This window comes from Nasonia vitripennis, chromosome 1 (assembly GCF_009193385.2).
Source record: "Nasonia vitripennis strain AsymCx chromosome 1, Nvit_psr_1.1, whole genome shotgun sequence".
Taxonomy (NCBI): domain Eukaryota; kingdom Metazoa; phylum Arthropoda; class Insecta; order Hymenoptera; family Pteromalidae; genus Nasonia; species Nasonia vitripennis.
Genome location: NC_045757.1, coordinates 27,896,848 through 27,921,750, shown reverse-complemented (window position 1 = coordinate 27,921,750; position 24,903 = coordinate 27,896,848). Strand labels below are relative to the sequence as shown.

Genomic DNA, 24,903 nt, shown 5'->3' with positions numbered 1-24,903 from the left:
AAGACATTAATAAGAATTTTAACTCTTAACAGTCGTGAGAGATTTTGAGATCGATGCCTATTTCTCTATTTTTGCATTTGCTCTCATTCGAAAACTAACGGGTCTAGAGAGCGCATATTTTACATATAGATTTATTTTGTGTCAATGAAACAATATACAAAGTTCAATTAACCTTAACTGAAATACTTTTTATTTCGATTCCGACACTGATGTGAATAACTTATACGACTAAATAATTATCATGGGTGTTGAAGTCGAAATCAAAAGTATTTCAGTTAAGGTCAATTCAACTTTAAATATTTTCACAACTAAAACAGAAATATATATGCAAAAAATGAGCTCTCTAGAAATTAGTTTTTTAATGAGAGCAAATGCAATGCAATGGAAAAATCTCTCACAACTATTAAAAGTAAATATTCTCATTAATGCCTTAACAAAAAAGCCAAAATATTTATCATTTTCTCCAGGTAAAAATACACTGGAAACCGGAAATACAATGTGCTAGAGATAGTAGTTACTGCGTGACTGTCTGTAAGCAAAATGTGAGCCGCTAAATTAAAAAATTCACATTGCCGTTGGTGTGAAAATATGAATGAAAACAGTTCAATTATCTAGATTACATATTTTAAAATTTAAAGGGCATTGTAGTGATAAACTCAAATTCACTGACTCGGATACTGAACTTTTCTTTAAATTCACTTAAACCTCACCGTGGGCGACTTTGGGCACGGAGACACAATATATCTTTATACTTTTTATTCTTTTAATTGCACTTCTCACTTATATTTAAAAAAAAACTAAATAACATACACACACACACACACATTATTACCTACTTCAAATAGGGTTAGGGTGACACTTTTCAATGCACATGTTTCAATGCTACACTTTTGGTAATGATTAATTTATCAAGATTTCTTGTTGATAATATTGCATATATTTTTTTCTGAATCCGCTATTCAGATTTCATACTAGTTAACCTCATTTCATTTTATTTTAAACACCTGAAAAATTTCTACCAGGGTTATGACTGTTATGAGGGTTATGAATTTAAAGCGTGCGGGTTCTCATCTGTTACCTAGGCAACCGACCATAGCAACCAATCAGAATCACGTATTAAAGGCTTCACAACCAAGTCCATCATTTTTTTAAGAGAGGATTTTACCGTTATGAGTAAACGCAGTAGGAGAATTAAACTTAAGAAACAATAGAAAGCGCAATAGCGACAAGGAGCTTATGTAGGTTAAGTGGTATATTACTTTGAAAATCGTGAAACGAATTAAATTCCACAACGACATACAGTGTAGCAAACAACTGTTAATGCATTTCAGAGGATTTTAGGATGTGGACACAACATATATATATATATATATATATATATATATATATATATATATATATATATATATAATTTACCAAATATATTCATTATAAATATGTGACTTAATTATAATTAAAAATTCTATAATATAAAAATATGTTTTGATAAAATAGAAATAAAATGTAACTTAACTGAGATGTCTGCAATAGATGGCGCGTTGGCGATGTTATTATAAGCCTCGAATGGAATTTATATTCAATTTAAAACAATTCACATTGACTTTTTTCTCTATTATTTCGTATTTCCTCAGCAACTAACCAACCGTTACAGAAACACACTTTAAGAATCCTTTGTACTTTATAGATGGACAAAATTAAATAAAAATTGGATTTACAGATAAAAGAAGTCACGATTCTTGGTAACAGCCAAGCAAACGGTGGATCCAATTTTCTTCGTTAACTTTTGAAAAAGAGAACGGAGAAGGGAAGCTCAAGATTCACTTAGACATACGCTCTATATATCTAGCTATTATCATTCTTTTTTAACTCGATGGCAGTATCGATTTGAGAAGCGTTAGTAAACACGTTGAATCAATAGAATAGTCGAGCGAAAAAATCGCTTCATATATATGCAAATCCAGAAAAAACCGGACACTTCAGGGGGTCTGAATGAACAAATTTGAAATTTGGGAGCACACCTACCTAACCACTTTTTTTCGTTCTTTAGGTCATATAGAACCCGAAAAACCTTGGGTTCCCAAGATTTAAAAAATTCCTAGCCCTTAAATTAAAGCTCCCAAATTTCAAATTTGTTCACTCAGACCCCCTGAAGTGTCCAGTTTTTTCGGGATTTGCACATATTTGTACCTTAACGTTTACTCTCTATCGATCTTTTTGTGGTAACAAATTCCCAGAGTATCTCTCAGTCAATATACAGTAGCTTAATTAATCAACTGTACTGCTGCCCACTCTGAATTTTCATAGTAGCCGTACATGCTTGAAGAAGCAAACACCGAAAGCTCGATATCCTCTAATATTTTTTCCGTTTACTATAAACTGTTGCAGTGTTTATCTTGTGCTGGAGCCCCTACATCGTGTTTGATCTCCTGCAAGTTTACGGACACGTTCCACGATCGCAGACAAACATAGCGGTCGCCACTTTCATACAAAGTCTGGCGCCACTAAACTCTGCAGCGAATCCAATCATTTACTGCCTTTTCAGCACACCTTTCTGCAAAACTGTGAGGTAAGTCGTTACTCCCTCTCGCACTAGCGAAATTCGATGAATCATCGCGAAATTTTTTTTTCCCTCCAGCCTCTTATTAATTAGCGGCGTCATTCCCAGTTCCCTAACGACGTCACCTTCGCGAACACATGCACACAGATGTACGCAGTGTATAAATAAACCAACCCAGATGCCAGTTCCCGAGTAAATGATTTAATACACGGCGAAAAAACTCAGCTCGAGCCGTGCTAATAATCCGAAATTATTACGGGGAATAACCAGAAATCGGAATTTATCGTCTCGGATTCCGGTTTAACCCTACCGTTAATCAAACTCTCCTCTTTGCAACCAAGACGTTCGGCTCTCCGTTAATAGCAGCACACGCGAGTCTCCGAAAAAATTGGGTTTACGTCTCGCAAACATGCAGACGCAAGTATCCCACGAGAGACAAATGAATCGCGTCTACTCCTCTCGAGTCTAATTTAGGAGACATCCGTCGCCGAAAACGCACAAATTGAGCGACACAATACTCTCTCTCTCCCTCTCTCTCTCTCTCTCTCTCTCTCTCTCTCTCTCTCTATCTCTCTCTCTCTCTCTCTCTCTCTCTCTCTCTCTCTTTCTCTCTCTCTTTCTCTGAAGAAAACAAAAGAATCGTAAAAAGAAGCAGCATTCCTCGCTACCGATCGATTAATCCCCGTCACGCTCGTGTACAAGAGCTACACGTGTTTCCACGTCTCTCGAAAAGCATCGCGTCTCTCGACGACTACGACTAATGGCTCGCGGCGCGGTCCCTTTTTCTGTACATCAGCTCTCTGTACAGCCAATTCACTGCGTACACGCCTAGATATGCTCCTTTATCTCGAGGCTTACCTTTTCGGGACGATTGTCGTCGTCACCGGCAAAAAGCTGCTCTCGGTATCGGCTTTTTGAAGCCGTTTGCTGTAATATAGACATAAACGATTCTGATGCGCGACGCGTACACATAAAGCATTTACGAGGAAACTCGCGCAGCCTGAATGGCGAGGTATCGAGAGTTTTTGCGTCCAGTTGTTGATGGCTGCGATTGTTTGTGTACGGTTTTATAAGGTTATATATATAACGTTAGCCGTATAATAAAGCTGATCCGGGCAGAAACTCAAGCGGATCTTCGGCCGGATAGAGCAAGATTGTTTACTTTAGGCTTATGAAGATAAGTGTGACGAAAATTATCTTCGTTTGATGTCAAAAATTAGATTTCGTATATAATACTATGTTCATATACCTTGAGTACAACAAACCATACTAATTATACGTATAGGGATCAAAATTCCAAATCATTACGACTCATTCCGCGAAAACCAATCGTTCAATGATTCGATTGATGACCTAATTGTAATTGCAAATGTAGCATCCTGCACACCACCGGAGTTAGCTAGATTCATCTTTAATACCTTTTTTATCAAGCGGTTTAATACCTGGGAGCTTGAAATCATAACTGCGAACACGTTTCCCGGTAAAAAATTTGCATAATATTCAGTCTCGTGATGATGATTTCCAAGATTTATCATTCTATTGATTTATGTTGATTCCCCGAGTAAAAAGAGTACTTAAGTCTCTTAGCGCCAGCTACACGTTAAAGGGAAATATAATTCCCTCTTCTCCGCCTCGTTAAAGCACACGGCTCCTCTTGCGCGAGATCGTCTTATATAAAGCTTTTATGGTTTATAAACCCGCGTGAACCGACGTATACCCTATATATAACAACATACAGCTCGTCTCCGCGTGTATATTATACGCGAGTGGATGCGGCGTTACAGCTAAGTGCGCACGTGTAATATTTTTCATACGTAAGCTCTTTTTGTAGCTTGTATCCTTTTACTTCGTTTAAAGACAACGCGAGCTTTATTTCACTCTCTGCAGCTCTGCTGGCAATTTCAGCTGGAATTTGATTTATGCCTCGTCGGTGCTTTCGAGGACATACATACCACCGCGTCCTATCGAATTAATGAAAAAAGTGCCTTTTCCATCATCAGCCAACGTTTTACTCGCCATCTATAGAGAGCGCAAGCGGAACGGCCGCAGCGAAGAACCGGCCGAGAGAATTTAACCCGACGATTCCGCGTAGCTCTTTAATTAGGCAATGCGCTGCAGCGCAGCTTTATACGAGCGCCGCTATATACTCTATACACCGTCCGAGCTCATACATAATAAAAAGCTCATCTTCTTAGAGATCGCTGCTGTGCTGATGTGTAATACTGCTCGCGAAGAGCTGGAAAAAAACTCGCGACGTCAATTAATCGCTGGCTACGCTACTACGCTATAGGCCGCCGATCATGTATTCGCAAAAATAGCTGCTTCGCTCTAAAATTAAAGTCACGATCGCTCGGGTGCTGCAATTTTTTTTGCGACAAGCACGAAGCTCCTCTCCTTTTTCGCGCGGTTCTTCTTTTACGAGTCGTTTGTAAGTCGCGCGCGCGATGCTCCCAAGAGAGAGAGAGAGAGAGAGAGAGAGAGAGAGAGAGAGAGAGAAAGACGGAATACCACCGGGAAGTTTCCGGCTGCGCTCTTAATCAAAAGTCCGTTTAATTGGTTGCGAATTTCCGCTAATGAATTTCGAACTGCGATAGGGATACGACGTAAATTTTCTTTACGAGTCGCCTGTCCTGTGCACGAGACAGAGAGTGAGAGAGAAGCGGGTTCTTTTCGTGATTCTTTTTACGCGACAAATGCGATGATCGCCGGAGCGCGAAGAGTTTTTATATATACATATCGGCGTTTGCAGTTTGCGACTCCTGGTTAATCGGAGGAATTTCTTTAATTAATTCGATTGACTTGATAGCGATAGCGCTACAGGATGCTTGAAAATGTTCGATTCATGACGCGCTGGGGTTTTCTGGTTTTGTCGATTTTTTAAAATTATTAACGGATTTTATCGGAACCTGAATTTCGCGCTGGTTTGTTGAAGCTGTTTCAGAGGCTGCAATAAGTTTTAATAATTTGCGAGCAATTTTTACCACGCGTGATTTTACTGGCATTTGTTTATAAAAGCTTTTACAATTGAATTTAAACGCTTTCTAGTGCACGTACGGGCTGTAAAATATCGTAATACCGTCATTTTTGCAAATGATCTCTTTCGAAAACGCACATTATATTTTCGAAGTGCCGGCGCGTTTGGATTCGAAATTTTCTTCCTAACTTGATTTTTTCGTGCAAAAATAATTTAATTATTTCTGCACGTGCACTGTTGAAATGAATGCACATTGTGCAAGCGATCACGGCTATTGTAATTAATTTTTGATGTATATAAATTTATTGAGCAGATTCAGTTGGTTATTCCCAACCTGAAGTTATTTTTTGAATAATCATGCTTTACCGACAATTTTCCATTTTAAGTCCACCTCAAACGGTTGGCCGACCCTTCCCTTTCTCCCCAGAATAAACAAAATGCAATGTCCTATATCATAATCCTCTCGAAATTTTCATTCGCTGCTAAAAAAAAACATGATTCTGTTCAACAGTAACATGCAAGCGGTTTCCTGGTTCTCAGGCCTCTGCCCATCTAATCCGCATCTCTGCTTCGGCACGAACACACACGGCAACAGTACCAGAACAACCGTCACGACCTCACTGACAGCCCACTCGTCCCGGCGCAGTGGCCACATCTCCATGCTTCACCCGTCGTCCAGAAAGCGCGTCATGGTCTCGCTGGTCTAACGGCCCATTGTTCAGGGTACAGTATTGATAAGCTCCTTCTCTGTATAACGAACTCCGTTATATACTCGCATCTGCTCAAGTTTACGAAAGATTCGTTCGAAATATCGACGTTTGGATAACGAACCTCGTCTTATACTTTGGCGCAAAAAAAGAAATGAAAAGCGTCCGTAGACGAAAAACATTGTTGAATCAGAATTTCGCATATTTTTCCAACTCGCTCAAAGATTGTTTCTGATAAAGCCAGCGTGTGCACCGCTTGAAATCTCACACTGCGCGGCGCAAAAATAGCGAACGTTGCTGCAAGCTCTCTTTTCCGCTTCTGACAAAAGAGAAAAAGCAACAGTCGCGGAGAGAGAGCTTTCCGTGCAAAAGGACTGCGCAACGGCGCGAAAACACGACGTGGCGACTAATTCCTCGCAATTAATTAAAGGCCTCCATTAATTTCTCCTTCTTGCCTTCTGCCCCCTCTGGTTTTTTCCCTTTGCAAAACAAAAAATCACCGCCGCGGCTCGCTAATCCTCCTCCCCGCGTATATATGAGAAAAAGGGGGGGTAAAAAAGTCCCCGCTGCATCGAGCAGCTCCGATGGTCTCAATAAACGTCTGCTATTGTAGGTCTGGCTTGAAGTCTAATAGAATTACAAAGCAACAGCAGCAGCAGCAACGACCAGCAGAAGGCATCAGCATCGAGGAAAAGGGAGCTGAGCCACACGCCGGCGTTTTTTTATACGGACAGCTGCGAAGCCGAGCGCCGTCGACGTATTTTTCTCGTCGTACGACTCTCTGTATATAAGTGTACATACTTATACATCCGTGTGCCTGTGCGTCCGCGTATGTGTGTGAGACCTGTGTATAGGTATATAATATAGGATAAGACGCCCTCTCGGAATTTTTTGCGGCTGTCTCTTTCACTCGTTCGTCTTAGCTCGTTTTTCCCCTCTGTTTGGGAAAACTGTTCTGACGAAAAGTCGCTACTTCGCGGCGTGTATTATTACGATATTTTTGCATACTAAGTTCGCGCGGACGGTTGCATGTGGCGAAGACGCGATAACGTCCTCGAAATGTGTATGCGCTGGAAAGTGATACATATACACATATTCCTTGGGACGTGACACATCATTTTGCACTCGAGCTACCAGATAGGATAGGAAATCCATTATATCGTTCGCTTGTGATTCAATGATATGCAAATTCGACATTTCCACGGGGGGACTGAATATTGTACTCGGCGTGGCGGCGGAAGCTTGATGTTTTGTTGAGAAAGAAACACGGGGTTTTCCGGGTAACTGTGTTATATACCTACTGCCTTGCGTTATGATAATCGTAACTTCGATGTTTGCGGGGGATTAGGTTGTATGATGTATCGTACGTGTGTATAGAGCTTGAGATTATGAGTAGAAAGTGATTGGAAGTGGTTATAGACAAGTTTTTTTGTTTACGTTTGAATTTAATAAATTATTTCCCAGGATACGTAGGTGCGGTATGTTTTTTAGATTGATATTAATTTCTCTATAGTTATACTACTGATTTTTAACTGATGCGGAGTATCAAATAAGAAACAACCGTTTGACAGTTTATCGATTCACAAAACCATAACTATTGTTCCAAACTATGACCGCGCAAGGATCAAGCTCCTGTGTTGAAAACCATATAAAAAATTCGTCAAATACTTTATTGCAGAATACAAAAAAAAAATTGCAATGAAACCAAGCAAGGCTCAAGTCGCGAGACTCGAGGAGACGAGTTACATTTTTTCAAAATCTCCACAACAGGCAAGCGCGTCTTTTCGAGCTCAGGTTGCATCCTCAGTCTACACCCACATATAGTAGTGCGCACCAGCTAAAGTAGCATCCATACACGCGTATAATCCTGCATAGAATCCATCGCGACTAGCATACGTACACACGGAGACAAATTTGGCTTAAAGGGAATGAATGAGGCCATACGCGCGCGTTCTTGTCATTCGCATGCGCGAACCCAATACCTCCTCCTCTCTTTCTCGCGTCATAAATATAATACGTCGGCAGAGAGCGTGAACTGGAGGAAAAGATATTTGGATAAAGCAGGAAGTCGAGAGAGAGAGAGAGAGAGAGAGAGAGAGAGAGCCGACGCAGCTTGCGAGGGAGGAGATAACGAAGAAGACGCTGCTGCTGCTCGAGGGCTGCGTCTTTTGCGAAGTAGGAGGAGGAGAGGAAATGAAAAAAGGCAAGAGAGAGAGAGAGAGAGAGAGAGAGAGAGAGAGAGAGAGAGAGAGAGAGAGAGAGAGAGAGGTCCACCCTTGGAAGTTTTTACGCGGCTGCATATTCCGGCGGCCGTAAAGCGTTGGGAGTAAGTGTGTTGTTCGCATGCACTCTTTTATCTATGGTTCGCGCGAAGGAGATCATTCGGATCGGTTTTTCCAGGAATGTTTTATTGGAAATGGGCTTGCGGGCTTTCAACGCTAAGAGGGGAGGTCAATTTGGATGCTTGTGAAAGGGTTTATTGCGTTAGGAATGAACAGATATTCCATATAGGGATTGTATTTGGCTATGGTTAGCCATTGTTTCTGCTTTTTTTATTGGTTTTTTTTCAACATTCCATTTCAATATCGTACAAAGTCGATGGATTCAAAAATATATTTGTTTATCATAGAAGAAGGAAAAAATTTGATTACTTTAATCATGAACTGTACGCTATAAGTTTCAACTTCAATTAGACCGGAAGATCTATTTATATTCTCTCCAATTTTAAACATCATAAAATTTATCCCATTTCAACGCAGCTACTGCCCGAAAGCTTTATCTTTAACTTATGGAATATCATGGCTTGATATCACATGAGTCATCATTAATATCTTCCAAATCATACTAGTGCACTATAAATAAATTATTAATATTCTCTAAAATGACAAGAGAATTATGATCAAACACGCTATAATAAATATATCCTCAAAGAGTTATCTCATCAATTACAAGCTCTAAAATAATACACCAAAGAGGAATCTACCATCCCCGCGTTCAATCGCGCACTATAAGCAAGAAAAGTACGAAGCACTTTCTAAGCGTCGTCTTTTTCTCCCGGCGCGTGGCAAACGAGATAAGCGTGTAGAGGGGAAAGCGTAGCCTGTCGCAAAAAAAGGAAATGAAAAATACGCACAAAAAGAGGCGCGCGGGGGCGAGTAAAAGTGACAGTAACAGAAATAAAGTTCGCGAGCGAGAAAAATCCGAGAGGGCAGAATACAAAGATAGAGATAGTGTGTACGAAGAAGAAAAAAGAGAGAAAGAGAGAGGCGGAAGAAGGATACGTGCCGTAGTAGAATCGGATAAAAAATCGCGCGGCTCTGCGTCATCGAGGCTGTTTTTTTTCTGAGAGGGCGACGGCGAGTGTACAGCTGCTAGACTCGCGTCGTTCCTCATACGTACTATAATATACTATATGTGTCTATACACACGCATGTGTGTGAAAGGGTTTCGAGAGATAAAGAAGAAGCGGGATTAGGCGTGAGGGCTAGAAAACGATATGCTTTCGCGGAAGTGAGCTTTCAGCGCGCTGCTCGTCTTCTTACATTTATTTTCGGCCCTTTGCCGCGCAAAAGCGCAGCCGATACTCGAGCAATATGTTTTCCTTATCTCGCGCCCGTTATATATACGTACATAATGCCGGCATTCGCTGATTTATGTTCGGAGATTAATTGAGCGATCCTTATATTGGATGGAAATTTCGCCTCTTTATCGATGGAACTTGTTTTTCGAGGCAACGTCAGCATATAAAGTGTTATAACTACTGTCTTCTTAAGTAGAATAAGGTATGTTATGATGGGACGCGTGACGAGCACTGCGGATGTCAATGCAATATGATTGATTGTGGATTATTTTTATTATGTTATTTTCTGCGCGTGATTTGTTTAGTTCGGGAGAAGAGGGGGGTTGTAGGGATATGTCTTACGGATTGTGTATTGAAATGTTCTGACAATAAATATTCAGTAGTGTCAAAAGATCTAAACGAAAGATTTTTTAATATGCAATACAGTTTTAGTGTGAACGTAATTCTGTGCTATTAATATATCGTTTCACTTAAGAATTTTACACTTATATGACACTTATGATTTCTATAATTATGTAAATAATATATTATGTGGATTAAATAAAATTAAGATATTTATATTTGAGCTAATTATCTTGATAGTTTAGGAGTGTATATTTTATTTTAATATCGTCGTGTAATGTGAGGCATGATAATATAACGTATGTAAGGCTGTTATAGAATATAAGGAACATAATTACATAAATTATATATACAGAAAAAATTAAAAATTTTAAGATACAAGTATAAATGCATTAGAAGATGATTACAAGAAACTGATTATTTCTTATCCTTCTGTGCTATTGATTATGCAGGACAATTTTATATCGATCTCTCCGAGGCGTACAACCCATATTATTATATGCGTCGGTCAATAATACAATCAATAAAATTCTTCCGCACAATAAACATAGAACCTTTATTATTGATACCTGCAGTTCAATGTTCATCTAACATGCGTTAGTTATTTATATAAATAATATACGATCATGAAACAAAAGAAACGCTATACAGGGATTTATTTTTATAACTTATAAAATCCGATGATACTTTTTAACAATATATTAATCATAAATGCAAAGCTATTATCATAATAAATAAACATTCCCGTTAGACGTACAATTCTTTGCGACTGACTCATAATATTGCAAAGTTTAATTTTATCATAAAATAATATACGATGCGCGTGTCATAAGTTTTTTTTTCATGACACGGCATACACGCCGTGTCGCAAGTACAACTTATGTCACTAGTATGATAATGTACTAATTCAAAATAACATAATGTACTCCATCCTCACCGTGAACTGAATACGTTAAAATCTATTATATGCAATCCACAATATATTTATATTGATGAATTATTTTGGTGTACATTTATTACTCATGTGGTAGCATTCATACGTATTAACTGGAATGATCTAGAGTTACTTAATTTTCTAATTTATTAATAAACCAGCGTTACTTGATTTGATATATTTAGTCAAGAGTAGTATGAATATTTTTTTATAGAGTATATTCTCAAGAGACGCAAAAGAGTTGATGTCAGATGGAAGCAAACGAAATATACTTATAAGAAACTTTATCGTCTCATATTTTTGAGACTCAGAGGAAAAAATACGCTCAAAGTATACGTGTAAATAGGTATAAATAAAATTCCAACTATACGCACTATGAATAGGATCAAGCATATGATACAAACATTTTATGAATTTTTGTATAAAAAAGTAAATTATATATATACGAACGAATGTATATAGATCAAAATTCAGAAAAATTATATTGTAATATATAACTTATTGTTGTTGTTTATTAATTAAGAAATAAAATAATTATATTTAATAATAAATAATACACGTATAATGTTTAATAGCCAAACTTAGTTATACAACAAACAAAATAAACTTAGCAGTTTTATTGCATATATAATAGATTATATTTATTACTGCAAAAATATTGTATTTCAAAATATACTGATAATTTATTAAAATGCTTACAAGCACCGATAAAACTAACAATATTCTTATCAGCGTAAAGTTGTTCGATCAAATTGTAATAAATATGTGAAATATAGTACAGTATATAATACGTTGTCCTATTATTATACAGCAGTTATATATATATATATATATATATATATATATATATATATATATATATATATATATATATATATATATATATCGTTATTATAAAACTATTATGGAAACTAATTAATTATATAATAATTATAAGATCGACTTACAAATTTAAAATGCATCAATATACAATCAAAAATGCTATAAAATGTTACTGAAATTTGTTCCGATTATTTCATTTTTTTCACCCGATGATATATAATATTTTAAATATTTTGTAAATGTAATTTATAAGATACTAAATAATAAGAACGTATTCATTTGCAATGGTATATAACTCTGTAGAAATAAGTAAATTCTACTAGTTGGTAAAAACATTTTGTATTACAAACGAAAATCATTTAACAGATCTATGTGTAAATCAAAACCACTAATCGAGGACTTGTTCAACGATCAAATTTTATCTATAATGCTATAAGTGTAAATGAAAAGTGATCTACAATGTGATCTATCGCTTGTGTACACTTCCGAATAAATCTATAATTGTATGAATATAAACACGTCTTCTTAGTTCACATGAGCATTTTTTACAGAAAAAAGCAGTGCAAGACTTTTTATTCGATTATTATTTTTTAAATTAGTCTCATGAATAACTATAACAATCAAAATAATTATGATTGTTATCCTAGTTATTTCTATATTTTATATAACTCCAATTTTAAAAGAATTTTCACGATTAAATTTAATGAAAGAAAAGTCCGGCATTGAATATCTTTTAGATTCTACTTTTGTAATTTGGAAAAACTTTAAATTTGAATTCATTTTGAATACTAAAGACGAAAAGGTAAGTATTATGATGATTACTTTAAAAATATTAAAAATAAAATAACACTGATATAATAATTTAGTGGTACATCAAACTTAGAATTATTAATAAAATATGTTGAGCGTACCTTTTGCCATGCTAACCGAAAAAATTTTTAAGCAAAAACATCGAATATATTATAAGGCCAAAAACTCCTCTCTCTTGTCGGGCGATACTTGCAGGAGAACTTTAATGTCCACTCTAGTAATTTGTCCAATTCGTCTAGTGGTCAAGCAATGAACGGATACACTCCCTGTATCTAAACTTAGTAAAAGAACATTGGAAGTCATACATCTAGCCAAATTCAATTTTCTTGAACGATACCGCGATATATGGTGTTTGTAGTACTTACATCAACTATAATATTATCTAGTACGATCCGTTCATCGAACGAAAAAAAATCATGAAAAAATATCCATGTAACCTCACATTCACATTTACATTCGCATAACGCACGAATAAACAAGTGCGAACCGAAATCGAGACACGTGATACGAAAAAGGATCAGTTACCAAACTCATTCGCGCAGCAGTAGCATCGTCTCCGACGCGTCTCATGCCAATAACAAAAAGCAAGTAAAAAACACACCCCCACGCGATATCCTAAGCGACAAATCCTCTTTTCTCTGATCATCCTGAAAAAAATGTCTACCCTTACACACAGTATACCGAAGCGCAAACTCGAGTCAACAAGACACGACGAAGTTTCAGAGTCGCACTTACCATCATCATCCACGAGGAGTACAGGATCATGATGTCTCGAGGCAGCAGCAGCAGCAGCACGAGCTACTATCGTCCGAGCACTTGCACGCCAAGAGCCGTCTCGCCGCCCCGCAATTATCGGCCCTGTCATCTCAAGCTTCCCCAGCTTCTTGCTGCCGCCTCCAACGCGTTCAGCCAACGATGCTCCGAGATAGGTTAGCTCTCCTTTGCTTTTACGCCGACATCGTGTGTGTGTGCGCTAGCTGTATAGTGAAAGTATTTGCGGTCTTATCTGGTTTGAGCGTATGAAGCTTATACGTAGATTGGGAAAAAGCGTCGTCGGGCCAATTTAACAATTTTCTTCTTTTCTCGCAATGATGTATCTGGACGAAATAATTTTAATCTTGCCGCAGCGCAAGTGATGTAAGAGATGCTTGCGCAACGGTAGTTGTTATTATTATTGTTTGATGGAAACAGCGTTTCCTATACTCGCACCAGCCGGTTCGATTACATAAACTTTTGTTGTTGCTCTTTAAAAGGAAGACTGATGAATCAAGGGAAGCTTTGTATAAAAATTGAATACTTCCTCTGTTCAGACACCAGTTATTGACGTTCGGATGCGTAGAATTTCTACGAGGATCTCCCCTATAGATAAAACTTTTACGTTGTTACACTACTCTTGCATTGACTTTATCAACTGATGCATAATAAATGATAATAAACTTACTACTATGTAATCGCAGCGAAAGCAGTAACGTAATTTTGCAACTACTGAAAGCAAACTAGCAGAAACAGCATAAACACTCTGTCCCCATTATTAAAGCAAATTTCTCTCTCCAAGACCTTTGATTTCATCCAGTTCACTGCAAACTTTTCCATTTCCGAAACAGCCAAACGGAAAGCAAGCTGCATCGAAGCACATAACTTATTCGCCCTAATTTCAAGTCTCATCAAGATTTAACAAGAGCAACGAGAGAACACTTTATACCTCCTGTCTCACTCGATAGCCATGTATAATTGATTACAGACTATCCGACAACCTCCTGGACAGGCTGCTGCAACAGCGCGCGAACAAGCCTCAGCGCGGGCGAGGAACCGTTTGTGCAATCTCGGCGAATAGGTGAGTCGTTTACAGCCCCTTTGAAGGATTTATTTTACTAATACAGACGAAACAAGAACGAAGGGATGAATAAAGCATCGGAAGCAGGGCCAGGCTTGAATTTCATTGCGCAGGTATCTTAAGTGAATTGATGAGAGGATAATGGTTCGCTTGTACAGTAGTTAGTTAGCTACTTAGATTAATTACGAGATCGTCGTGTATGTATACTCGTCAGTGATTATATGAAAAATACCGAAATGTAAGTCAAGGTATAGCGAATGAATATATCAATGAATCGTAGACAGCGCGTGGGTGTAAAAAAGTTGCGAGAAAGCTCTCGGGATGGAGAAAAATAAACATCTTTTAAGAACTTTAATGCGATCGCTATATATCTCGAAACTTTTTTCACGGAAATAACTCGCAGATAACACTGCGAGTGATTAAAAGATTTGAAAACGCTTATGAAAACTTGGTTAATATACACTGGAGAATTAAAAAGTGCTTTGAGCGGACGAAAACGGCTCGGGTGGATACTTTAAAAAAGGTTTGAGACTTGCGACTTTGTATTAAAGTGGAGCTGCCGTGCACAGGTGTTTCCTTGCAGCTACAGGTGGTTTCGAATCGGAATAGTCCATAGTGTAATTATCGAAACTTGTGTTCCCAACTAGCTAAAATTACAAATTATCCCTTGTTAGCTGCTTGATAGCTTGATTTAAAAAAAGATAAACAATTTGTATTTTATCTGATATACTTACGCAATGCATACATAATATATAGTGTGGACATTCAAAGCAAGCCAAATCTTCCTAAGAATTTTGCTTTTCCGCGATATCCAATTCCAAAGAGCCCGGGCGTTTACCGAGAAATGCCATTGTGAAAGCAGAAAAGTCATAATCTCGGAAATAACTTTATTCACAGCTGCGTCGACTCGGTAATGCAACCCCTTTTTTTAAAAAAAGCTCAACGCGCCGCGTTCATAGAAAAACTTCTGGAGACACTGTGCGAAGGAATCGGAAATGCCGTGCCGTGATTGCTACGTCAAAAATACATTTTCCACCTCCTGAGTAGGTGTATATGAAAGAAAGTTCCTACATTTCGTAAATTCAAATACAAGTGGGAGAGAGCTTTTCGGTTTCTATTGCACTGGCAGCGCGACCGATGAAATTTTAACACATCTCGGAAGCAGCGCGAGGCTTTTGAGTTATTCCGCTAAGTGCTGGCTGCGCAAGTTGTACAATAAAGCAGAGGCACTTATTTTGCAATTTCCGAGAGTAGCGACAGATGTAAACAAAGTTAATATCTGTGTAGGTTGTTGCGAAATTGTCTCCAGATTTGAGAGACTTTCATTTTATAAGTTTGATTGTGTTTGGACTATCATTAAATTAGATCCGTTATGCAATCGGTATTTTTTAAATAAGAACTATTTATATTCACTCGGTCAACTATGAAATGAATAAAATAACCAATCGATTATTCTACAATGAGGACGTAAAGTTATTTCGTTCTGTTGTAGTAGATTCAAACTTGAAAAAAACAGTGAAAATTTTGGCGTCAATCAAAGCTTGTTCCATACTTAACAACTAATCGGATTGTTTCCAATTCTCAATACAGCATCCAATCGTTTTAGAGAGAGGATACAATTGCTCTTTGTAAAATAAATTTCTGTTTTTCCGTGTACTGAATAACGAGCACAAGGAATTAAAATTCAGCGATTGCGTTTCCAGGTAAAATGGATCAAATGCCTTTAACATGCAGATCACAATCAGGCTCGCCGTATTACACAAAGTACCTGGAGGGAAAGGTCACGACGATCCAAGAGAAGCATCAGACTGTTTTAGCAGAAAACGCCAATTTGAATAACCAGTAAAGTTACTTGATTCAGCTCAACTAGCTTAAGTGTTAGCAAATTTAATTAAAAGGTCTCTAAATTTTCTTTGGTGTATGATTATAGTTAAAAATCTAATAGTACATTACGATATTTGTGACTTAAATGGTTCTTTTTTATACGGCGTAGTTAGCACCCTAGCGTAGCGAGGGCGCTAAGCCCCGTGTAAAACTGAATCATTTAAGTCAAGAATATCGTATAAAATTTTATAGCACAGACTGCTAATTTTAGCCACACTGTGCTATAAAATATTCAATTTACATCGGAATGATTAATGCATATTTGAGAAAGGATATAGATGACAAAGATGCCAATTTTCATCGAATACATATAGTAGCATTTTATTGGAAAAATTTTTCATTTACTGTACCTCAGATCATAGATCAGCTAGAATACTTATTTCGAAGCAAAATATTAAACGTGAAACTAAAAAGTCTTGCAAAAAATGTAATATGCATCGCAATTTCAAAAATATTTCCACGTCCAATATCGTCGTTCAAAATATCGTAAACGGAAAGAGGAGAAGGCGTTGAAATATGCACATCCATCAAATAAATGATTTCTATATTTTTTGTACAAAACCTTTTTCAATAACCGATAGAAACAAAAATCCGTCTGCTTTCGCTTACAGATTGTCAAAAGCCACGGCTCGTACCCAAGAGCTCGAGGAAAAAGCCGCTCAGCTAGAGGAGGCTTTACGCAGAGAAAAACAACAGTCTCACGTCGCAGTAAGAGCTCGGATTTTCGCTCGATTCAGTTTTACACCCTCGCGACGCGCAGCGTCGTCTTTTTGGTCGTTTTATACGCTGGGACGTTTTAAAGTATCCGGAAAGGATCTCGGCGCACTGGCTTGGAAATACGAACTTTTTGCAAGTTTTTTTTTTTTGAAAACATCGGAAATTTGTTACAGCGGTTTTTGAATTTCATTTTAAAAATTTTAGCAACTTCTTCGGCTTCCAAAGTTTCAAACCTCGTTGAAAGTTAAACACGCTAACTTCGTTAAAATTTCAAGCTCTGTATACCAAAAGCTCCTTAATTAGACTCGTAATCCCATTTAAAATATATACCAGTGGCGTTTTCCCTAACAATATCGGGAAGCGCTTCCCTCGGGAGTCGACGGATTCACGCTACAGATAGCCCCGACAATACACTGTATGCATATCCCGCACTCGAAATATGACAAAATTCGATTTTCAGCTCCACCATCGCGCAGTCAACACAGCGGGGGTCGCATCTTCGCTCGAGGCGAGCACGTCGACGATGGCTCAGAGCTTCGTCGATCGCTCGATTCAGACGATCTCGCTCGAAGAAGTGCAGCAGACGGTAGTCGATTGCAGCAACGCGGATGACGCGGACCTCATCTCTATCAGCAAGTGGGTTCGCGCGTGGGCGGAGCTGGAATTTATGGCCGCGGGTGTATTTTTGGAGCCGCGAACTCGTGTCGCGATCTGTAACGAGCGGATGGAGATTTAGTGGGCCGGAGGTTGTTAGGCTCGCTGATGGATGACTTTATTAATTGATTTAGAGCGGCCGGCTGGCGAAGTTCGCGTCAGATGATAATTTTGGGTATTGATGAGGGATCGCCGGAGGGATTCGCAATTTAATTTTGGCGCGAGGTTCGAAGACTTGCGCAGTGATTTGAAAATTTCATTTAAATTAATGTTCGGTAAAAAACGGATATTCATAGCATATCGAGAGCGAGACGAAACGTTATAACTGGAATCAAAATGGTTGAGTAAATATTCTTTTCTCGTGCGCATATGTGGGTCAAGTGCGGAAAGTGTTTAATTATGTTTGCGCGCGGTACAAATGTATGGGTATAATTAAAGGTAAACAGCAAATCAGTTTGTGCACTTTGAATGAATATTAAATGCTCTCGGAGTTCGTAATTGCGCGTTTGGCTGGTCGACAATTTAAAATTTGTTTATATTTTCTTTCCTAATTGCGTTTATACAATCGATATAGGAAAGTCAGAAGATTACGATACATCTTTGATATCGTGCTGTTAACTACATAAAAAGATGAAATTATTGCGCTTGGCCTGAAAAGATCGCTGAAGTACATTATGATAAATTCACGTGATCAGATTCTTCCGGCTTTTCGAAAAGAATAATTTTATTTAGTGGAAATATCGCGATGAATTATTATATTCCAAAGTGATAAAGAAAATAACGAACGTTTTACAAGCCATCTGATTGGGATTTCTCAAATTCGAAAAAGAATCAGATCCGCATCTTGAATAGGCCTGATTGAAGTTTCTAAAAAGAAAAAATATCCCAATCAGCCGCGATATAACAATCACGGAGTCTCGGTTGAATAGCTCCTTGAGAACCCTTTCTCCATAACAAACCTTGTAATCAGTCCGTTTTATCAAACGACGACATATAAGTACGTTTACTCGACAGATCTGAGCTGGACGCTCTAGAAAACGACATGAAATCACTGCGAGACGCGGTGAGGGCCAAGGAGGAATTGTGGGACCAGGCAGTCGCTCGCGAGCAAAGCTACCGGGAACATTTGGCCAGACTCTCCGTCGAATTAATCACCATCCGTCAGTTGTCGGATTCACGCTTAGATGAGCTGCAGAGAGTCGAGAAGAAATTAACGGTACGTAAGGGCGAGCTATTCAATCATCGCATTTCGACTCCGCGCGAGCGTGCGGTATTATATGTTAGCATGAATCCTTATTATTATTATCATCAAGATGTCAATGTCGGTAGGGCTTACAGATTAAACGAGTGAGAGAGAAGCCAGTTTTTTTTTTTATTGGGGATAATTAGAGTGTTACTAATAAAATGAGCGATGATATTAGAGAGATTATGTAGATTACGTAGGTTTCTGAGAAGCAAAGGTCAGACGCTGCAACTACTGTTTGAAAAATTATTTGTCATTGGAAGTGATAAGTATGCCCGAAAACAAGAAGGCGGTCATCGGAATGATAAGTATGCGCAGCTCGAAAAAATTAAGCTTTGCGTGTAGTCGGGACTTTATCGAAAATTCTGAGTATTACAATTAAAGCATGCAATATATGACTTTTGCGCATTATTATACAACGCTATACCTTAATTTTATTAAATGTAATTGTTATTTTTTGAGTTCTTTTGGTAATTATCAAGTTCATCGTTTACTCCATAATCATATACGTTAGTAACAAAAATGAATATCTTAACATCAATTTTGAAATGTTACACAAGAACTTTATAGAAAATGTTCATGATCTTCAGTTTGTTATAAAGCATATCTGTGTGTGCCACGTATGAGTTGCACTGTAAAAAGCTGATACAAATATAATTTGCTCACTTAAGCAAACCTAATGTAATATCAAAGAAAGTATTTTTAGTAAAATTGCGCTGTAATTTGTTTCCAGGCAAATAATGACGAGTTACGAGCGACACAAAAAGACTTGGCCTTAGCAAAGAAGGCAATAGTAAAATTACAGAAACGTCAAAGGTATACAAAAAAATCTGAAAACATTAAAACTTTATCGAAAATCGAATCCCTTCTGGAAATTCAAATATAATTTTCACTACACAAAACCTTCATCATCAATGCCACACAACAATACAACCAGTCTACAAAAGCGCCGGCATTATGCTATACGACAATCGGTTGAGCGAGTAAGTCGGTCACGTTGAATTACAACGACAATCTCCAAATAGAGGCCCTTTTAAACAATACACAACGCCTTAGATTTTGCTGCTTGATTGAATTCTATACCTCTTGATCCCTATTATACGAACAGCATCAGTCGAGCCATTATATTTCGCAGACAAGCCGAAGGCAGCGGTATCAATCAGGAGCAGCCAAGCGATGATCTCGAGAATAAGCAGCAGCTAAACCCGCAGGTCCAGAGTCCGTTGGCTAAACAACGGAGTCCCAAAAAGATGCATCAAGTACAGGTGAAAGATGCTAGATGCACAGCGCCGATCCAACAACGTCATCGGCCTCGTGATTACTCGCCGAGGATCGAGACGATGCGGACAAAGGAGACCAACGTCGACAAGGACTTCAAGGACTTGCGGGTTTGATTTTGTAGAAGAGGGCTTACGTCGACTTGAGCAAATTAAGAGGATGACGCCTTTCTGTATTAAGACCAAAATTAATGGGGCGTTTCTCAGATTCCGAAATTTTGTTTCGAATTATTATTATTTTTTATTTTATCAGAGTTGATTGTTTCAAATTGTTTTTACTATACTTTGATTATTTATTCTATTAACTAACGCGGTACTGCTACAAACTTCTGTGACTATACAGAAGAAACTGCAAATTGTTAACTTATTGAGCAAGTATTTCTTGGTTATACTTGCATTGCTTTGAATGTTTCTTCTCGAACTACTTTTAATAAACTTTTGTAAAAGGTACAAATTCTAAATATCAAATATGTGAACAGCTTTATCATTATAATACCTATACCTTATATTAGTAATTCATTTTAGAACAATAAGAACGCATAGTAAGAATTGGTAAACTTGCATTTTTAGTGTGGATTATCAAAACTATCAAATCATCACTTAAGATTCATATTTAATAACCGGCAATATAAGGATACATCACAATATACCTTTCCTAACATGTGTTACAACCAGTGTTTGAAACTTGGCCAAACTTTATCAAATTAAATTAATAGACTATTCCAAGAGGCTTGTATATAGCATTATACCTAACGAAAACTCTGGTATACTCATGATGAATGCTTAATGATACTTAATTATACTTTATTTCAATACTCACGTATAGTATTATTATAACATTATCTTAATTGAATTTTTCAATTATTTAAAATAGATTTTATCGAGTAAATGAATGTATGCGTTCGCTCCATTATCAGAAATATGATAATATGTTTAAAAGAATTATGTATCCATTTGTTTTTTTGTATAACTATATTGTTTCATAAGCACACTCTCTATATGCAATACTCGCAATACTTTTATAGACATAAATGAATGTGTTCCGATTTTTCTACAGCATTTTATTAAAAAAAAATAATAAGAATAATGTATTTGGTATCGCAGCCGCAAGATAAGATTAATTACTTATCCATGAATAAAGATCAAGAAGGAAAAGAATAGCTAATTAAATCATACTTGACACGTTCTATAGCGACACCCTGGGTCCGCGTCAACACGTCGTTCGATGTTTTTCTCGCGTGAACCCGTGCATCAGTATATAGTATAAATTACATAATGCCAACCGCTAATTGACAAATAAGGCGCTATCACTCCCTTAGATAAGCTTGTTACTATGCACGCCATTCGACTGTATGAGTTTTCACCGATACGCATTATTTTAGCGTATTTATTAATGCTTGACTTGCTCGATATGATATCACGCCTAAAGGAAGAGAAGAAATGGGTATAGCAGCAAATCACTCAACATTTGATGTGGATTGAGTGCAATTATAGCGGTGCACAACGTAAGAGTACGTTTTCTAAAACGATGTATCAACATTACACCTGATGACTATTCAACATGCTATTTATAAAAATATTATAAAATATGCACAATTTTTTATATTTTCGACTGTAGATAAGAATAAACTTGCTACAAATTCACAATTCTCTGAATGTTAGGAGGTATCGCCATAGTGTTATTTGGTTTTGTATCTTAAAGATGATAAGCATAAGAACTTGTTTTCTGAAAATAACTACGCTAATTTTTTTTTAATACATCAGACATCTTTCTTAAACATTCCGTATAGCTATCGATTTACTCGACTTTCCTGCTTTTGACTTTGTGTTGCTCTTATTTGCGATAAAAATCGATAGCACCAGAACACATACAGAAAAAATAATTATGTTTGGAGAAAATTTCGTTGATTAAATAAAATAATATGGTATTTTGACTCTTCTGTACATATCATACCTACATATTTATGTGATTCAACTAAGTGGTGCCATCTACCTAACAACAGTCGAAACATATAGAGGATATGCCTATAGAAGAAGGGATAGCCAACAGGTACTACGTTCACTCGTTCACTTCGTTTAATTGAAAATCCTATTTGGTTCTAGAATAAATCTATGTTTGATATTGTTGAACTATAATATTATTTGATTTTTCGTTTATCATACACTACAAGATGTATTTTTATTCTATAATAGATTAAATTAGGCACACGTGCTGAAAAACTGAATAACATCTTTTGCCCAATAAAAGTGTTGTAGTTTTTACTTTTTTTTTCTTTGAATTAAAAGGGTATCAAAAATTTTGTAATAAATTAAACATTCTGGCACTTACCTCTTATTCATTTACTGCTTTAAGCAATATAACATAATATTGATTGGATTTTGATCGGAAACTTACATTACACACATTTATAATTCAATCGAATATCGTTCAAAATAAAAAATGTCATACACAAACATCCCCATAAACTTACAACGTGTATTACTAGAACACTGCAGTATCTGTATCATCGTCTGATTAGTCATTAGACTGGGTCCAATCCTCGTGAACGCGTGCAAAGTTGGTGACGATATTAAAATACAGTCATACAGCCGAACGATAAGTGGAAACGTGATTAGAAGAGGTCACACGACCCTGCACTCCTTATCATAAGCACTGATATATATTCTTTTTTTTTTATTTTCTTTCTCTGCAGTATTCGAATATACAGACGCACACAACTATTTCGTGCAATCAGACAGTCGCTAAAGTGTCGCGCCTTCTCGAAATAGTCATCGGCGCGGGTGTGTATTTCCACTGACGTTACTCAGATAGATATGAGCATTCATGCTCGTCGCGCCGAATATATACGTATATATAGATGCGTTATAATAGGACAGTTGGGTGATGAACTTTCGGCCACCCTGCAGACTTTTCCTAGCTATACGTGACGATGAGCGCATACACACGATCGTCGTCAAGCGAGTTTCTGTGCGATATACTTTTCCTTGGAGGCGTATTTGCCGTTATCGTATATATGCTTAACAATTCGTTGGAGTTCGGATGAGATAATTCAGATACCCAACGCCAGAGTCTATTATGTTGTAAACAACCCTGTATTCAGTAGCTCTGGATGACCTGCAATTTTTAATTTTATATGCTGTGAATTCCTTTTTTTAATACATACAATGTTAGTGGTAGTGCTTCAGTATGAATATTTCTCGCATGCTTTTTAGAAGAATTAATAAGCTATTTTCAAGAATTTTGAGCTCGTACTCTTAGAAGCGGTACCACGTTTAAACATTTACAATAACCTTTGCTATAAAAGGGATATCGCCCAACATAATCGACTGTCTTCTAAGAAGTCTGGCGCACAAGACTAGAATATTCTCGGTCTTACTTTGGTCTTATCATGGACTATATACTTATTTTTCATTCATTACCACACTGGAAAACTCTACACAACTGAATAACCTATTGTTGTTTCGGAATCTAATGGGACTAAGTAGTAAATAAGAAACACAGGATTAAACTAATTAGACTTTATTCTGTATTATAAAACACGTCTTAAGCTTTGCTTGATTTCGGCCACACTGGTGCGTAAGGAGCGAACTCCGAAAGCTGCGATATGCAGCTATATATACTATAGTTTTAATTACGCTATATGAGTTCTAAGGGACCAGTTTTACTGCGTCAAATATTTTTTACGTATCTGAAGTAAGCTCAAAATTAAATTTTTTAAATATTTTTTTTTTAATTTTAATTATTATTTTCAGTCCATATTATTGTCGCGAGCAAGTCCTGAAAAATGAGCTTGAATTCATTTCATACGCACATCCTAAGCTATGTAGCGACTAACTCACATTTTTTGCTTTTGTAGCAGTTCTTTATTTTGTATTTTAATAATAGCATACACAAAAATGCAAATAGTAGTTCTATTTTCAGAACCCAACATAATATTATATAGTTACAGATATATTCCAATCCGGTTTTCCATTTGAAAGATAATAATTAATCGTGTCTCGAAAAGACTTGCTTTCAGCCTTAACTGTTCCTGAATCCTGATGCATATTAGCACGCAAAATTAAATAACTCCTCGTCTCTCGAGTGTTTTTCAATCGATTTCGCCATTCGCGGCAAAAAATGCCGGTCAGACGAGACCACATGTTTTTCTCCGACCGGCGAGATACAGGTCTTCGGTGTCGCTGCACGATTATATCACTATAAAGTTTAAAAATAACATTCGTCGGACTGGTGCTAACAATTCTCCCAAAAGCGGATTATAACAATACCGATCATTTTTCCCACGCTGTCGTAACCGGAACGATCGGAATCTTCCCGCCGATAAAGCCCTGCCTCCACAGCGGCCGATCAACAGCGAGATCAACATCGAAAACAGCGAGAAAAAAATCGCTCAAGCCTCCACTCGCCGCAGACGTGTTCGACAAATCAGTGCATAGCGTTTGACCTCTCCTCTCCGTCAGAAGATCGGCTGCTGTGCAGTGGAATATCAGCATATTGATTCCGCCCCACCCCGCGCGATCACTGCAGGCTATGGCGCGCGTGTTTCGCAAACAAGCGAGAGTCGCGG

General features: G+C 37.4%; 2 protein-coding genes and 1 long non-coding RNA gene across 9 annotated transcripts in view; 2 read left to right on the top strand and 1 right to left on the bottom strand.

Moving 5' to 3' along the window:
- LOC100118259 (cardioacceleratory peptide receptor) overlaps positions 1-10,217 on the top strand; it is an 82,903-nt gene extending 72,686 nt beyond the window's left edge. For 2 of the 3 annotated variants that reach the window (XM_031921056.2, XM_016988835.3), the window contains exons 8-10: positions 2,386-2,566; positions 6,043-6,254; positions 6,852-10,217. In XM_031921056.2, the coding sequence (XP_031776916.1) occupies positions 2,386-2,566; positions 6,043-6,238 (377 nt within the window). In that variant the 3' untranslated portion in view covers positions 6,239-6,254; positions 6,852-10,217. Of the gene's footprint in view, positions 1-2,385; positions 2,567-6,042; positions 6,255-6,851 lie in introns of those variants that run through there. The other variant, XM_031921057.2, reaches the window with a different exon arrangement.
- LOC116738556 overlaps positions 1-23,404 on the bottom strand; it is a 67,949-nt gene extending 44,545 nt beyond the window's left edge. The window contains exon 1 of the long non-coding RNA XR_004344817.1: positions 22,665-23,404. This is a non-coding gene — a long non-coding RNA (uncharacterized LOC116738556). The remainder of the gene's footprint in view (positions 1-22,664) is intronic.
- On the top strand, positions 13,251-20,805 carry LOC100680216 (myosin-2 heavy chain-like). 5 transcript variants are annotated; one of them, XM_008213976.2, is made up of 9 exons: positions 13,251-13,310; positions 13,403-13,655; positions 14,468-14,560; positions 16,264-16,402; positions 17,056-17,152; positions 17,622-17,797; positions 18,830-19,031; positions 19,792-19,874; positions 20,194-20,805. In XM_008213976.2, exons 2-9 carry the CDS (start codon positions 13,490-13,492, stop codon positions 20,450-20,452), a joined length of 1,215 nt encoding a protein of 404 aa, XP_008212198.1. In that variant the 5' UTR covers positions 13,251-13,310; positions 13,403-13,489; the 3' UTR covers positions 20,453-20,805. The 5 variants fall into 5 exon arrangements, with proteins under 5 accessions (XP_008212198.1, XP_032454708.1, XP_008212195.1 ...); XM_032598817.1 differs by having other exon boundaries at positions 13,252-13,314; XM_008213973.3 differs by having other exon boundaries at positions 13,280-13,314; positions 13,450-13,655.
- Positions 23,405-24,903: the final 1,499 nt, after the last annotated feature.